The sequence below is a fragment of the Protopterus annectens genome, chromosome 3.part1 (assembly GCF_019279795.1).
Source record: "Protopterus annectens isolate FY-2018-M chromosome 3.part1, PAN1.0, whole genome shotgun sequence".
Taxonomy (NCBI): Eukaryota; Metazoa; Chordata; order Ceratodontiformes; family Protopteridae; genus Protopterus; species Protopterus annectens.
In genome coordinates, this window is record NC_056732.1 from 443,922,940 (window position 1) to 443,941,528 (window position 18,589).

The window sequence follows — 18,589 nt, forward strand, 5'->3', positions numbered from 1 at the left end:
TCTACTAATTCCATATGCAAGACTGCATATGAGGAAACTTCAATGGTACCTAAAAAGTGTTTGGACTCAGCATTGCCACAGCCTGGAAACAATAACTACTCTCATTCCCTGCCTACAACAGGAGTTTCGATGGTGGGCGAAGGCCTGTCACCAGAACAAGGGACAGCCATTCACCTTACCTCCAGCCAGGCAGACATTGACAAAGGATGCATCAGATTATGCCTGGGGGGCACACATGGCAGGAAGATGTATTCAAGGCACATGGTACACCAACCAAATGCATCTACATATCAATGAAAAAGAGATGCTAGCTGTTCAGAATACCCTGACAGCCTTCAAGGACCTACTTCATCCGGGACAACTACTGATAAAGACAGAGAATACCATGGTCATGTGGTATATAAACAAGCAGGGAGGCACTCATTCTTACCCCCTCTGCAGACTAACCATGACTTTGTGGGACACAGCATTGACATACCAAGTACATCTGCAGGCACAGTTCCTGCCAGGAAAGAAGAATACTCTGGCAGACGAACTAAGCAGAAACCTCATGGATCCCCACGAGTGGAAATTGGATCCACAGATCTTCAGCATGATAACAAGGAAATGGGGATGCCTGGACATAGACCTATTTGCCTCTCCTCACAACTGCCAACTAAAGAGATTCTGCACAAGGACTTATCACAGACAAGCATGGAAAGTGGATGCCCTATCTTTCAGCTGGAAAAAACTTAACAGTATATACCTTTCCTCCACTGCCTCTCCTCCCCAAGGTACTCCTAAAGGTCAGACAAGAGAAGCCAAAAATTATACTGATTGCCACAGACTGGCCCCGCCAGTACTGGTATCCAATCCTAAGGAACTTGTCTCAATGCCCAGCCTGGACCTTACCTCAGATACCTCACCTACTGTCCCAAGAAAACAATCAGATCCTGCACAGCCAACTCAAGACCTTAAATCTGGCAGCATGGCGGATAATGTAGTCATACAAAACACACCTCTCACTAAAGCGGTGATGGATGTCATTTTGGAGGCCAGGAGGCCTAGTACTAGAAAATCTTATGCTGGAAAATGGAAGAGATTCTGTGCCTGGAACCAGGCACAAGGTATTGACACAGCAGTACCAAATATTCCTCAGATTTTGCAATACCTAACTGAGATGCTGGATAAAGGCCTATCTTTTTCATCAATTAAAATTCATGCCTCGGCCATTTCGGCTCATTACAATACAGAGCCACCAATCTTTTGTCATCCTTAGTTAAGGCAATACCTCAGAGGAGCCAAAAATTTAAGGCCTCCAAGGAGATCACCAATACCTGCATGGGACCTCAATTATGTTTTGGAAAAACTCACTCTGCCCCCTTTTGAGCCAGCCGCTACAGCTGATATAAAGTTTTTATCTTGGAAAACAGCTCTGCTCCTAGCAATAACCTCTGCAAGACGAGTCTCAGAGCTACAGGCACTCATGGCTGTGGAACCTTTTATCATTTTTTATCCAGACAGGGTTTCTCTGAGGAAAAACCCGACATTCATGCCTAAGGTAATGTCCAGTGTGGCCCTTAACTAAACTATTCATCTGCCTACCTTTTATCCAAACCCACAGAATAAGGGGGAGAGAATTCTGCATTCTTTTGACTTATACAGACAGCTACGCTTCTACTTGAAGAGAACCAAAGCTTTCAGAAAGACTGAGTAACTACTAGTGGCATATGCTTCAGGATCACAAGGAAAGGCCATCTCAAAGCAGACCATTTCAAAGTGGATAGGCCACTGCATTCGTTTCTGCTATTCTCAACATGGCAAGCCAGTGCCTAAGGGCATTAGGCCACATTAAACCCGAGCAGCAGCCACTTCAGCAGCCTTCCTCAGGGGAGTACCAACCAAAGACATTTTAGAGGCTGCTACCTGGAGTTCAGTGCACACCTTTACAAAGCACTTATCATTTACCTCTCTACTCTAAATCCAGGGCAGGCTTTGCCACTGTAGTTCTGCAGGGCCTCATAGCCACTCCTAATGCTTTTTATCTCCAGCCTCCCAACCATAGCTTTGGGATTCAACCCAAGTGTAATGACTGCAACAGCGAAACATGAAGAACATAGTACAGTTGTGTACACCTACCATAAATGTAGGTTTTCGAGTGTATTCACTATTGCAGTCCAGGTTACCCACCCTCCATCCCCCATCTCTTTTTGCTGGAACTTAGCTGCATTTCTCTAACCTATACAACCTATGTGGTGTATTTGCTTGTAGATGCAGGTATAATATATTTTGGTGCATGCATGTTTGATTGACATATTTTTAGCCTTCCCTTTTGGGGGCACCTGACATCTGGGGCAAGAAAAACTGAAGAAAATGGCGTTGGTTGCATCTTTTATAGCCCTGGCGCACTGACATCAGGGAAGAGGCGACAGCAACCGACGCCGGACCTAGACTTTGGAATTCAGGCCGACTGAGGGTAGCCTGCCAGCAGGATAACCCAAGTGTAATGACTGCAACAGTGAATACACTCAAACATCTACATTTATGGTAATTGTACACAACTGTACTTTCCTGTTTCATCTATCACTTTTCTGTCAAATCAGTATTGAGATACTTTGTTGTGGCATTGTATAATATTGACAAACTCGAGCTGAGGTAACTCAGTGGTGAGGGGCATTATGGGTAAAGGAGGAACTTGAGAGTTGGATCCTAGAATTTAGAGAAAATGGCTGAGTCAGATCCAAGGATCAGATCTGAACTCATTTGTTGAGGAAGAATGAAAGTGGATAACACAGATGCACAGTCATGGTGAGCGCATAATATTTATTTACTTTTTTTTGAGGCTTTTACAGCAGTCTCTGTCGTGGAAATTTTTTATTGCAATTCTGCAATTGCATTGTGTCATTTTTTTCCAACAGTGTCATTCTCTATGACAGTAACAATATGCTCTTGTAGCACTTCAAACTCTGGTTTTACCTGTGCAGCTTAGATGTTAATTAATACAGTCCATGTTGAAATCTCAACTAGCTTGTTCAAAAATTTCCTTTTTAACTGTAAATGTTTGTATAATAACCCCTTAATACTAGTTTCACATCTGCACAAAGCATTGTTACGTAGAACATGAACGAAGGAGTGTGCATCACACTGGGAGTATATTGGTTTTGGATTTGGCTTTAAGAGCTTTTGGCTCAGGCTTACAAGGAATTGTACTTACTGAGTAGACGGGGCTGAATTGATGTGTGTGTGGGGGCTGGGCTTGCTCATAGCCTTCCCCCTGGTACAGTGGTGTTTACCAGATGAAGATCCGTGTGCCTCCATATATCACAGAAGGGGACACCTCTTTTGTTAACCCACATTAGACAGATAAGTACACTGTCCAATGAGGCATTGAAAGGATCCCATGTGAGCATTTGGGCAGATTTAGGAAAGGAGTATAAACAGCCATTATGTACTGTCTTACATACATAAAACTGTTAAGAAAGGTTTTACTTTAAAGGAAGTTAGACCTTGGTAAAATAGAATACCAGTAGCTTATACTGTCAAGGGTGGTTCATGGTACACGCTGCTGGGCTGCACCCCTAGCCCCCATAGAGTCTGTCACAAATCAGTATGCATCTGTCCTTATTTATAGTGAGAACGTAATACTAATGTACTTTGTTACACATAAAAAAAGTTTAAATAACTCTGCTTTTCTCTTTTTTTTTGTTTTTTGTTAAATATTTCAGATCTTGGTGGCATTGCAGTTTCATATTGCTTGGCTCTTTATTTTTATGCAGAATCTCCGTAACCATCCTAGAAGTTTGTATGGGTGTTTACTATGGTCTCTGATTTCCTCCCACTTCCCAAAGATAGGCTGATATAGTGATTTGATAGGCCCCTAGGTTGCCCTTTGGTAAGTGTATGTATGTGCATCCTGCAGTAGACTGGTGACCCATCTAAGAATGGATCTGTACACCTTTTGCTTGACAGGATAAGTCTCAGGTCAACCTTGACCTGTGAAAGATAAAGCTGATGTCAGAAAATCAAGAGATTGTAGTGTTATCAGATTGTTTAAAGTAAACATCTTTTTCTCAAAAACACAACTTTGCTCTTTCAGGAAGAGGGATTGTAGTTGAACTCTATATATATATATATATATATATATATATATATATATATATATATAGATATATATATATATATATATATATATATAGATATAGATATATATATATATATAGATAGATATATATATAGATATATATATATATATAGATATATATATGATAATATTTTTGTTTTATCTTTATAGTATATGTTTTAAGTCTTTATCATTTTGGCTCATTTCTCATTCATACTTTGTGTGTTACATACACAGGTTCCCAAGCACAGCACAACATTAAAATGGAATCTGCTTCAAGAACGTTCAAGTTTGGATCTCCTTTTGGACAGCCAACAGACAGCCCTCATGCAGGTCTTATCTCTGTAGCACTTACACTGAATCCTTCAGCTTCTGAGGTGAGTCAGAGTGAATTATGTTATGAATTACTTATTGTATTAAGCTACCCCCTTTAACTGGAGGTCTAGTGAGAAAAGCCACAGAAAAATTCAAACGTTACATGTAGAACAATAGTAAACAGAGGAATGTAACTGATCAACAAATATGCAAATTTTAACCAGAGCATCATTAATTAATAGCAGTATCATGTAATGAGCCATGAAACATTTTCCATGGAGAAAAACTCCAGAAAAAATTTACATAAAGAGAATAGTAAACAGAGATATGTAGGTAATCAACAAATATTCGACAGAGTCATTAATTAATGGCAGCAACATGTAAAGAGCTATGGAAGAAGAGAAAAGGAGGGAAATGGAAGATTAGTATTATGAGGTAAGAACAAATGTTTTAGGATAGGTAGAAGGAAGAAGAGGGAAAGGTGGACAAGGAGAAGATTTTGGAACAATAATTAAGGATACAGTGTTTGGAAGGAATGGTAGAAAGTAAGGAGCAGGAGGACATTTTTCATCCAGGAGTTTTGCATGTACAGATCCAGGAATCTTTTATGTGTTCTTGTTTGTGCCTTTAAAAGAATTGATGTTTGCTGTGTTTCTTAGAGTGAGAGGAAGGGAGTTCCAAGTTTTAGCCAGGAAAGAGGAGTACAAAGAGGCACCAGCTGAGTTGTTAGCTTTTGTAACCGTTAATAAGATTTTGTCAGTGGATCTCAGCTGTCTGTTTGGATTATAGAGTTGGAGAATATTTTTCAAATTAGGGCATTTGTGTGGATAATAGATGAACTGTAGAAATGGTGCAGCATAATGGTTCTTGGATAATAGAAAGTGTAAGGTAATGCCTTAGCTCAAACCACTGAAGTTTTTTTTAAGCCAGACAGTGATTTGTCTTATAATGATGATTGGTGGCAAATTTTGCTGTGTTATTATAGCACTGTTCCAAGAGTGAGAGTTGAGTAGATTGTAGGTTAATAAAACACATTTGTTGCATGGAAATAATACTGACTTTATACTAGTATTTGTGAGCCCTTGTATGCTAGCTTTGCTATCATTAGATCACTACACAGTTTGTTAATGATTATGTTGGAATATTGATATTTTGTTAATGTACTTGGGGTTCTTTTTTTGTTTTTCTTTGTAGAATATAAATGAAGTCGTGGCAGCAGTGGCTGAACTTCTCCATGTCAAAATTCCTAACAGCTATGAAGTTAGTGACATCTTGGAAACTCCCACACTAACATTGTTGAAACAGCAGCGAATAAGTCAGGGCCTGGAAAGCAGATCGCATTTGTTGATAAATGGTGCTCACGTGCGACCAGCTGGATCACTCAAATTTGCTGGATGCTCAAGTTTTACACAACCTCCTTTTCGTTTTCCATCAACTGGCTGTGGTAAGTTTACCTTTGTTATTCTGTAACTTTGTCTTTGAATGTGTTTTCTCATCTCCCAAAACATTATTGTTAAAAAGACTGCTTAATTACAAAAAAGCACCCATTCTTTGCACAGGTTCTTCAAAAATGCAGGCAACTGAGGAACCTTGCAAAAAACATACAACTAATGACAAAAAGTTATACTATAGCTCTGCTCAGCTTAACATCAAATCCAGTCCTCGAAAATTTTGGTCAATTCCCAACAACATCCTCTATCCTGGAAAACCCTCTAATCCCTCCCCATACCCTAATTCTTCCTCTCAGGAAATGGCTGCCCTCCTGAATAAATACTTTATCTCTTCCATCCAAAATCTGGTAACCTCTAAACCAAACTCTACTTCGACACCCACCCCTCCAAGTCCCACTAACACAGCTTTGTTTTCTTTTGAGTCAGTTCCCATTACTTACATCAAATCTCTACTACTCAAGCTAAAACCTTGCTCTCCTTCCACTGACAATCTATCTCCTACATTCCTCAAACTTGCTGCTGACTCAATTGCCTATCCTGTATCTATACTAATTCATTGATCTATTCTGGAATCAACTGACCCCACCCTTTGGAAATCTTTCTTCACTATCCCTCTTCATAAAGGTGGAAACTCCACTGAACCCTCAAACTACTCATTGCCATTATGTCCCCCCTCTCCAAGATATTAGAAAAATGTATTCAGTCGCAGCTTCTCAATCACCTCCTCACGCACCACTTACTTACCCCTACCCAACATGGATTTCGTCCTCACCACAGCACCACCACTGCCCTCCTCTCCTTCACTCATATCATTGCAGAGGCCCTAGACAACAATAAACTCATTTCCTGTCTCTTCCTGGATCTCTCCAAAGCCTTCGATACTGTCTCTCATCCTCTACTACTATCCAAACTCGCAAAAATCCACCTATCAGCCTCCGCACTTACCTTGTTTAATAGTTACCTATCTGGCAGGGAACAGTCTGTCAAATGGCTGTCATCCTCCTCACCTTTCCTTCCCATCTCCACTGGTGTTCCCCAAGGCTCGATCTTGGGATCCCTTTTGTTTAACATCTTCACCAATGATCTTTACACCTCATTCAAAAAATCCTCCCTTATTCAGTATGCCGACAACTCCACACTTATATCCATCTCAAATAACATTCCTGAACCACTGAACAATGGCTCTCTCACAACTTATTGATCCTAAATCCCAAAAAGACCAAACTCCTACTTTTCCTTCCCTGTTCTCTTTCTCATCACAAAACCTCCTTTTTTATTACATCTTCTAACAATACAACTATCCAACCTGACACCCACACAAAACTCCTAGGGGTCATTATCGATGACGAACTAAAGTTCAACCTACACATACTCCAGTGTATAAAAAAAAACAAACCAGAAACTAGGTCTGCTATATCGGAACAAAAAATTCCTAACCCCTGAGTCTAGACTTACCCTGGGCCAGGCACTCCTCCTCCCCTCCCTCTTATACGCCGCCCCAGTTCTTACCAATATCCAGGCCTCCACTCTAAACAAACTCCAACAGACTTACCATAAAATAGCCAGATTCATTACTAACTCCCCATATAAGTCACACCACTGCATTTCTTTAAACTCTCTTCAATGGCTTGAACTTCCCCAATGTCTGCTATCTTATCAATTTCATATGATACACTCTATTCTTTTTAAACCCTCCTTCTGTCCATCTCTATCTTCCTTAGTCTCCATCTACATCCCATCCCGGACCCTCCACACTTCTAACCAACAATTACTTGATATCTACCACCCAAAAACGTCAGTAGGCAAACTACTCTACAAACACTCCCTTGTCCTTGCTTGGAACAAACTTCCCCTTGACTAACGTTCAGTCTCCCACACCTCGCACTTTAAAAATGAACTAAAAGCTTATTTTCTCAATTCCAGAACCTGCCCTTGCCATGACCCCACTTAGTCTTCCTTCCCTTTATGTACCCTCAAAAGAACCATACTTAGTACCTCATCACACCTCTCTCTCCAATGTGTCTACTATGTATTTGCATAATTTTATACAAAAATTTTTTTTATTGTTGACCTATTCAGCTATATCAATGTAAAATGTGTTACTTAGCTTCTTTTTAATGCAACTTTAACTTTATGCATGTAACCCAACATATGTGAATCTTTTTGCTATAACTGCTATTGTATCAGTATTGTTTAAAATTGTACTTGTTTAAAAATGTACTACTGGAGCTTTTCTCCTCGGGTCTCCACTGAAAATAGGCCATAAGCCCAGATGGACAAACCCGGTTAACAAATGTCAATAAATAAATAAATAAATAAAAGGTTGTTAGGAAAGAGAATAGATAACCATATCAAGGGTAGAAGTGAGCATTGTATAAATGTAAAAATATCAGGATCAGCAAGATAGTAGTTGACTAGCTTGTTGGGTATTACAGCAGTAACTATATGGAGATAACTGTTGGTTTGGATTGTGATATCTAAGTAATACACTCATACCTCTCAACTGTCCATATTTTCGCAGTGTGTCCAGATTTTTGCCTCTTATTTTCGGTCTGTTCCTCATAAAATTTTGTTTTTCTGGCCAATCTTTGGTAACTCAGTGAAGACTCAAGTCAGAAAATATTGACAGACATTTGAGTTTCATACTTCATACCCTTCAAAAAATTCATGCTAATGTAAAACCTGTTATTATTTCAATTTTCTTCATTTGTAAGAGCAGTAGTGAAAGATTGTCCCCATTTTGGGGCCTCTGTCCTCCCATTAATTATGGCTTTGTCCAGATTTTGTGCTTTAAGAGGTTGGGAGGTATGAATAAACCTTAAATTACCATTGTGATATTATGCTACAGTACTAGAAGAGTTATGTGATACTTTGATCTGTATGTGGATAGGCAAAATATGTCAAGAAGTATGTTTATTTCCTTTAGCAGTTAGGCAGGTTATTTTTTCATTGACACTTTTTTGATGTTTGGTACTTTCTTGTTTTAAGTCTGGTAATGTAAGTGATATAGTTATCTTGAATTTATTTTAAGCATGGCCTCTAGAACAGAGTTGGAAAATAAAAAAAACATTAGTGTATGTAAAACAAAGTAATGGAAGGCATACACATTTAATAAAGCAGTGTGGCTTGATCACAGATCTAAATTGTGGACCTAATGTAGTGGATCTGTGATTAATTATATTTGTCCTTCCTTCTATTCCATTTGCAGCATTTTTTCTGTCTTCCATGCTGGTGGTGTACATACTGGTACATATCATGGCATCACATGCCTTACTCACATTTAAACCCAGAACCCACCAGTTCTGTACACCTTTTACATAGTTTATCGTGGAATTCTGTGGTTGAAACCCAAAGCAGTTGTATCAGTCTAAGTATTCTTGTGGATGCTGCTCCACTGGCATATAGAGACAAAGCCCCGACTACAGCCTAGTTGACCCAGGTTCGATTAGTAACTCAGAAGACTTAAGGAGTGGCAGGAAAGATGGCTGTGCCCATCCTGGGAGGATGACTAGTGCGCAGGCACACGGAGTGATAGGAGCTTCCAGGTGGAGGATGGAAAGCCATTCACGATGTTCTTCAGCCAAGAGGTGGGTTAGCATACTAACTTCATCGCCATATGGACGTGTGGAGCAGTTCAGTGTAATCTGCCCATTGCATAACCAGCCCCCCCCCACCACCACCACCACTACCACTTCCACCCCCGGAGGATGTCATGCCATGCGTTGAGGAATAGGTCATAAGATGGGGGGGGTCTGATAGCACATCTCCTGCAGGACCCTCCAGTTTCACATTGGTCATGGCAGAAATAAAATGGTAATCTGGGAGTAGATTGGAGTGGCCAATACTTCCAAAGATGAATGTGGGGCATTTGGATGGCTATCAGGATGACATAAAGAGAGAAAAAAAGAGATTGATTAAAGTACTTTTGTGGCTGCAAGATTATGAGCCAGGACCTACACCTGCATATTTTCTGCTGCTTGGAATTGGTGCTTAGTTTGAAACACTGCAGTAAATGTAACTCTTCAGTCAGTCTACCTGTAGATGTGGTAGGGAGATGCTACTGACCTATCATATCATATGCATAATGGAAGCAGTTGAAATTGCCTTATGCATCAATTGGAGGGAGGGTTCCACATGTAGCCCCTTGATTTTGCTGGTGTACCATCAAAAACATGAAGAATTTTATGGCACACAACTGTTAACACCCTACAAGGAGTTAAATATTTTCTTGAAATAGATTCCTGGTCCCCCTGTATCACTTCGTCACTGTAACTAGCAGGGGCTTGAGTTTAATTGTCTGTGCTTCAGTGGATGACAGCCACATGTAGAGGGAGCATCTTGGGATGTAAGCTGTGATCATCCCTCAGTCAGCTGTCTTTAAACAGTAATGACTAGCTTGCTTCTGGAGAGCAGTCCTTTGAGTCCACAGGACAGTGCCCCAGAGTGGCTAGAAGGAATGAGGACTCTTCTCCTAGGCTTTCCCTGAGTGATGAGGGACTTGATGGCCTAGTATGAGGAGGACCCATCTTGTCCCCATACACCAAGGTTCACATGAAAAAGAACCTTCATATTTAATGGAATCTGGGCTAACAAGTATGACAGCACACCCTTACGGAATTGGTTATTGTGTAGTGTAATACCTCTCAACAAATTTCTTACAGATTTGGGAATAGCATCAATGAATGACATGGCAACAATACAGTATATATCAGCTTTGTGAAATATTTCTCCAAAATCTATGGTTTGCATGGAGTGATTCAGAGGGTTTTCTGTTTGATTGTCTTACAGCTCCAACAGCCATTAGTAACAAATCCTTCCTAATGCAGTACTTACCTACTGTGCAATAACATTTAATTTGTAAGAGTTTTTAACCACTTTATTCTCCGGGGTTGAAACTGAAATTAGTCAGAAATGATCAGCAGTCTACCCTGGTAAACAATTTCAGTCAGTAAATAAACTTTCTTTGCAGTGTGTCCAATATTTCATTCCATCAACCACCATTGCGATTCTGAGCAAATGATTTAACTAGATGGTTATTCCTGGCCAAGTCTAAACCAAGTCATTGTGGATGGAGTAGTGCCCTATCCAGCTGGCAAGTCCATATAAGTAAATAAGTAAAAAAAAAAAAAAAAAAGCTATGTATGTATGTATAAATATGGGTCTACTTCTGGACCGGCAAAGTGAAGCACATTTTTGCAGGTGGGAGGGGGCAAGCCCCCCTGCACCCCCTGTGCTCTCCCCACACCCCTCACTACTTATATATACTAACTCTGAGATGGCATTACAGTGGGGAAAAGGTATATTTCCTTATCCCCACTGTATAGTGCTTTGGTAAACTGATTTTGACGAAAGTGCACTTTCGCTAAAGTGGGTCTTGGCTTTCTCTTGCTTGAAGAAATGTGTTTTTGAACAAGAGAAGTAGACCCATGTATTTGTGTGTATAAATATATATATATATATACACATGTAATCATCATGGCATGGCTTCTAGTCTGTCACTTTAGTGCTTTGTGAAATGTGTGTATTTATTCTGCAATTAGTGCAAAATACAATTTATAAACCACAAAATGAAATTTTCTTTTCCTGCATGATATAGTTTAAAATATAATGTATGCAGGTACATGTGTAAATTTATCATTAGCAGAGGTTTATCAGGTTACCTAAGAAAAAAAATATACATGTAAACTAAGAATGTGAACTTAAAGACTCTTATTATGGGGAGAATGGAGTCTGGTTACACCGCACCTCCGTTCGCAGAAGTGTTTGTTACATTTTTAGTTTGTTTAAAGTTCATGGCAGGCATTGTGGGCACAATTCATTGCCATTGCCAGCATCCATGTGGCATGAAACATGACCTGTCAAGGCCACTAGAATTGGTGTTTGACCATAGCCTCTAGACAGGCTACTTGTCATTCGAATGGAGAACTGCAACTGTCATCCATCTGCACAAGGTGGGAGGAGACCATTCTACAGAACCCAGAAACTACAGACCCATGAGCCTGACTAGTCTCATATGCAAAGCTGTGGAAAGAGTTGTTATGGAAAAGATTAACAATGACCTAGAAAGTCTTAAGACTCTGGATCCAGCCCAGTTTGGTTTTGCCAAGGACAGATCATGCATGTTCAACCTTATAGACTTCTTCGAGAAGGTCATAAAGGCAATGGACGCAAAATATTGCATACTGTCTACCTTGACCTAGCCAAGGCATTTGATACAGTACTACACTTGGGCATTGTAGACAAACTCATGGAATTAGATATGTCACCCAGTGGATATCCAGGTGGCTATCGGATAGGACCCAGGAAGTTTGGATAGGGGAGTCCACCTCCACAGAAAGGCCAGTTTCCTTTGGACTCTGTTGAGGGTCCAGACCTTTTTGACCTCGACTTCTCTGTAGTCAAGGCTAACATCAGGGGCATTTGGCTGACTACGTTTGCTGCTAATTGCAAACTAGGTGCAGTCATAGAATCTCCCAAAGATACAAATATCCTCCAAGAAGGGTTGACTCAGACAAATAGTTGGTGTCAGAATCATGGTCTGAAACTCAGTGCCAAAAAATGCATAATAGTAGCCTTTCGGAAGTCAGCCATACCCAGAAACTGCCTCATTGATAACATACCCTCTAAGAGTAAAGCCAGTAGTCAGGGATTTGGGCACTCAAGTAGAAAGTAACATGGCCTTTGACAACCATGTGCCTAGAACAGTAAAGAAATCATTCTATGTTGCACGACTTGTAAGTCACAATATAGCATATAGGACCAAGGAAGTCATCATTGCACTTTATTAGATCCTCATTAGACCAATCATTGAGTACAGTGTCCTCTTTGATATATGCCAGCCTGGGCACTTGCAACAAGAATACAGGGCATAAACAACATGTTCTGTGTCATTGCCTCAAAGCCCTATCCCTGTTCTCAGTCTCCTAGAAACTGTTGAGGAGGGATCTATTCCTGCCATACAAAGCATCCTTGAATCCCACTCTGATGGGCCTTCTGAATATTCGCAAAACAAATAGCATCAGAAATAACTGATTTAAGGACTTAAACCATACGTACGAAATATATAGGATATTGTGGAGGGACCAGTATATGTCTGAGAATACCCTTTCTCTTGAATAGGCTTCTTATCCATGTAAAACAGAGTTCATCCCTAACCAAATAAAAGTATAATTTGGACCATTGGATTGGGAGGTAGAAGTTCACCCCTGTGTAGCTCTAAACTATCCCTTCAAATGAGGTAAACCTAAACTACATTTTGCTATTGGAAGAATCAACTTCTCCCACTTAACTCTTACCCTGTTCTCCTCCCAGTTGAATTCCTTCAACTCTTTGTCAATTATTGTCCACAGCTTCTGCTCTGGTTAATAAAAATATGACTGACCCATATGTAAAAATAAATTGTTGCCTCTGATCCTTCATATATCGTCCTAATTAACCTTATTATTGTATTAGGGAATGCAAATGCTTCCATTGCCATACTCATAAAATCCCAGCTTACTCTGTCAAATGCTTTCTCTACATCAAGACCCACCCACCAACAACAGCTATATTTTCTTAAATTCTTCTTCCTTCTGATTCATCACTGTTCTGCTGATGTCAAATGTTCGCCTTCCCTGACAAAACCACATTGCTCCATATTGTCTTTTTCCCCTCTTTTTATCACTGTTGGAGCCTCTCTAGCAATTAGTACTATTACTCCACTTTTCCTTTGTCCCCGATATTCTGCTGAATATCCATCCTGAAATACTTTGTCAAATTTACATGCTCATTTCTTTCCAAATGTGATTCCTGCAGCTTTGATATTTGCACTCTGCATTTCGTAATATAATTAAATACGCTTTCCTTTTTGTCTATACATGTCATGCCATTTTGGTTCCAAGATAATATGGGTAGAGTAGCCAGTATGATACAATGCTACTTTCCCATCTAAAATACACAATGTTTTTTTGAGTGTATATTTCCAGCTTTAGTCTTACATGTACACACTGTTTGGCAGGCTGGTCTTTTATGCAGTTGTTTCTTATTTCCATTTGAACCTATGTCACATTTTTCAAATCTTTTTGTTTTAATGAAAACCATCAAACAAAAAAGCTAATTGCATTTTCAGAACTCTCCTATCCCCTGTTAATTTAGAACAGGTAAGAAATAAGACCTTCCTTAGACAAAGCCAGATTGACAGGGTCTAGGATTAACAGGTTTTCATTGCCCATATTAACGAAGTCTGAGATATGCTCCATAAGTTTATGTATGAGGCTATTGAGACTAATCGGTCTGTAGTTACCATAGTCTGTTGTTGGGACATTGTTGTGCAGCAGCACTACAGTGGCTGTTTTCCAGGCTTCAGGGATGTAAACAGTGAAGAGGCTTATTCAAGTGATTTAAGTAGATGTTGGAACAGTATACTACGTTGGCCCATGGATGCGGTGGTCTCAGCTTTTGAGAAGACTGGCCAGACTGACTAGACTTGTTCCATAATAATTAAAGGGGACAGGTATGACTCTGGAGTCTGTGAAATAGCAGTAATTGTGTGTGGAATAAAATGTGAACTAAGCTTGTCAGCTAAGGTATTAGCTGTTCTCTTTGGGTTAGAATAGGCAGTATTGTAAACTAGTTCTGAACTTGGGTATTAGTTCTTAACTTCATGACATAGTTAAAGATGTGTAGTTTGTTTTTGATTTTAGTGGTTATTTTAAGTTCATATTTAATTTTGAGCTTCCTGGTGGTTCCCTTAAACTCTTTACTAGCTTGCTTAAATTTACTGTTAAAGTACGTAGAATGAGATTATGAGCATTAAATAATTTCTTTCTTGTGTTAAATATTTTATATGGGTATTCCACCAGAGTTTGTTTTTAACATTTTATTATATTTGGAGTGGTTAGGAGCTCCCTTATCAGTACACCTATTTAAGTGAGAGTAAACATGGAGGCATAGGCAATAGTTTTTGCAGTGAGATCCATCAGATCAGATCATATCAGCTGTTTTTCATTCATAAGGCTCCATGGAAGAGATGTGCACAGCTGCAACATGGGCTAAGCTTCATACCTTTATCACTCATTGCAAATTGAATATGGTCTCAAGGGGAAGAGCATCCTTTAGCTCTATGGTTCTCAGGAATATCCTTCCATAAGGCCACCCAGGGCCTAAAGTAGCTGGAGACTTTGTCCCATTAGTCAAGAATGAATGAAGATTGACAACATCAGATAAAGAAGTTAGGCACTCACCATAACGTTCCATCTATATTGTCGATCTTCATTCATTCTTGACATCCCACCCTCCTTTCCCCTCCTGTAGATTTTATGGAGGATCAGACACTTGTCCTGGGAACCTATCGGTTTGACCTTGGACATAGCTTCTACCTTTGTTTATATGTTCTTCTGTCTTACTTTGGCTGCAAACTTGATCTGAGGTAATGGAGAGAGAGGCATTGTGGGTATAGTCTTAGCTCAAGAATTTTTTGTCTGGTGCGAGCTTTATAACGGCTGAGCTTGTTCCGATGATCTCCTATTGGTCAAGAATGAATGATGATTGACAACACAGATGGAACATTATGATGAGTACAGAACTTATTTTTTTTGTGAAATACTTTGTAAATGTATTTGCTTTCTTCAGGTACAGCTGTTGCAGCAGGGGTATACATTTTGTAGAGAATAAAACACAATCTACTTAGTTTTTTAATACTTAACATGCCAGGATACCTCTAAACTGTCCAGATTTTTGCCTCATTTTTAGTTTGTTTCTCATAAAGTTGCACTTTTGCTGGCAAATCATTGAGGGTAGAAGTCAGAAAAACAATGAAGCACATTTGAACTTCAGACTTCATACCCTTCAGAAAATACATGCTAATGCAAAGCTTGTTATTCTCTCAATTTTTATTTGTAAGAGCAATATTTAAAAATTGTCCTTATTTTTTGGGCCTTTGTCACCAAATTGTTTATGGCTTTGTCCAGATTTCTTGCGTTAAGAGCTTGAGAGATATAGGCTAGGTGTCTAACTTCTGCAGTGCAGGCAGGCCTTCTATTTAGACGTAGTTTTCAGAATTTATACCTTCTAGAGGCTAGCATTTCATTACAGGGGTTATAAGAAACTGCAACTTATTTGAGCATTTTTCTACATTAATAAATATAGATGTTCATCGTGTTACCCTGCTGCAGTCATCACACTTGGGTTATCCTGCCGTCAGGCGGTCCCGCAGTCGGCCTGAGTTCCAAAGTCTTGGTCCAGCGTCAGTTGCTGTCACTTCTTCCCCTAACGTCAGAGCACCAGGGGTATATAAGAGGCATCCAATGCCATTTTCTCCAGTCTTTCTTGCAGCGCGGTGCCAGAAGCAGTTCGCAAGTGCTGGTCGGCCGACACCTGAGATTTTCGAATCGAATTTCAGTCTGAAGTCTTCAATAAAGCTAAGTACACCATTGGGGAACCTTTTCTTGCCTCAGTCCGATGTCAGAAAAAGTTAACAATTGCATTTCTTGTGGGAAGCAAATACCTCATAAGGACTTCCATTCTTATTGTATTCCTTGCCTAGGCCCAGACCACGACGTCCCAGGTTGTCGGTTTTGTGCTAGGTTTAATAAACGAACTATCAAACGCCGTTTTGACTTCGCACGACATTACTTTGGTAAGAAATTTAATTATATCATGCCGTCGGAGCAGCCGACGACCGGCATGCATAAAAATCGCAAGGATAAGGACAGGCAGCCTAGGAACAAGCCAAACTCCGAGGCCTCTGCTGGGCCTGTCGCCGGTTCTCCGGTTTTCAGTGAGGCGCCTACGACGACCGCAGAATTGGAACCCCAGACAGCTTCGGATTCTCAAGCAGAGTGTACTAGGCCATCGCAGCCATCTTCATTAGGCCCTTCCGACACCGGAGCAGAAGGAGATCCCGGTGCAGTAGAAACACCTTCAGTTGCAGAAGGTGTCTTCAGACCGACTACACTCACCATTAAATCTTATGCTAAGCTTAAAACTCCATTAAAACCAAAAAAGACTGTACATCAGTCTCCAGTTCAAGACCCCATGCCTAAGAAACAGATGCTTAAGATGGCTGAAGATTTGATTACTCTAATCAGGGGTTCCCATCCCCCTCCAGATAAAAGACCAAGACAAGAGGAGGATTATGCTTCCTCTGACCAGGTTTCAATTTCCTCAAATTCTTCTGAGGAACAGGATTACACTTTTCCCCCTTATGAAGATTCTGATGCTAAAGACTCTATTCCCTCAGCATCTCCCCCTGAAGACTACTCCTTTGGGGAAACTTTACATACCATGAGGGAACATTTCCACTGGGAAGGCCAGGACTACTCTGATTCTAAGAAAAGGCTCCGAGAGTTCCTTTTACTACCACAGCACAGACCACTTGCTATCCCTTCAGTTTTAGACATCGTGGATGATGTTTACTTGGAGTCTAGTCTAAATCCAGACTACCTCCTGCTCCAGCCAAACCAGACAGATACTACAGAGTACCTGACTCACACAAATTCCTTTATAAAAGCCCTGTGGCTGACCCAGAAACCATTTCCCAGGGTCCCAAAGGGGCTAAAGCTTCTATGTCTAAAAATCCTGTGCCCTCTGAAAGGGATTCCAGAGCCCTAGATAGATGGGGAAAGAAGATATACACCTCAGCTACTCTGGCTATGAGAGCATTAGATTGTCAGTTTCACATGCTGAAATATCAGCAATTCCTAATGTCTCAATTAAAACAAAAAATGAGCACTCATTCTGAACAGTCTGAATTCAAGGAAATGCAGGATCTGTTGCATGCAGCTGAACAGGTGGGCAAACATACTTTACAATGTGGATTTGATTCTTTGGAAGCTTCCTGTAGAGCAGCTGTTACTGGGTCTGTCATACGTAGACATGCTTGGTTAAAAGAACAAACCCTACTTGATCATCTTAAAGCAAAATGATTGGATGCACCTTTACAGCAGGATGTATTATTTGGTGTCAAAGCAGAAGAGGTTTTAAAGAAAATGGAGGATAAGGCAAAGTCTATGCAGACGGTCAAGGATTTTTTACAGGTACAACCCCCTAGTTTCAGCAGAAATTGGCCAACAAAAAACTGGTCCTTTCCAGCTTCTGACAGATCGCAGAGGGGCAAATACAGACGCCCAAGGGGCAGAGGTCAGTCACAAGGCCCTTACAAACCTCGCCAATGGGGTACTGCTACCCAGAAAGGAGGAGAAGACAGGCCCCAAGCTAGCAGAAGACACACACAATGACTCAACCCTCAAACTACCAAGCAAATCTCTCTTGGCAGCTCCCTTGGGAGGAAAATTAGCACTTTTTGCAGACAACTGGCACGTCGTCACAAAAGACAAATGGGTCCTAAACATTGTCTCACAAGGATACAGATTCCACTTTCATACCTTGCCAAGGATAAAAGGAATGCCAAACTGCCACCAAATCAATGGGCAGAGGCACAAAAACAAATTACAGCTCTCATGGACATGGGAGCCATTCAACAGGTACCTACACAGGAGCAAGGACAATGATTTTACTCAAGACTCTTTCTAGTCCCAAGAAAGGACAAAGCATGGAGACCCATTCTGGATCTTTCAATTCTGAACACCTATCTGCAAGTACCAAAATTCAAGATGCTAACACTACAGCAGCTTCTTCCCATGCTGGGCAAGAATGCTTGGCTAGTAACGTTGGACCTCAAGGAGGCATATCTGCATGTCCCTATCAGACAAAATTGCAGAAGATACCTCTGCTTCATTGCAGGTTC

At 40.5% G+C, this 18,589-nt stretch overlaps 1 protein-coding gene across 1 annotated transcript in view; it reads left to right on the top strand.

Moving 5' to 3' along the window:
• The window catches only part of KMT2C (lysine methyltransferase 2C), a gene marked incomplete in the record, with an annotated part of 4,117,755 nt that overhangs the window by 3,543,365 nt on the left and 555,801 nt on the right, over positions 1 to 18,589 (top strand). Inside the window, 2 exon segments of the mRNA XM_044066891.1 lie at positions 4,337 to 4,476; positions 5,609 to 5,858. Coding sequence (XP_043922826.1) covers positions 4,337 to 4,476; positions 5,609 to 5,858 — 390 coding nt within the window.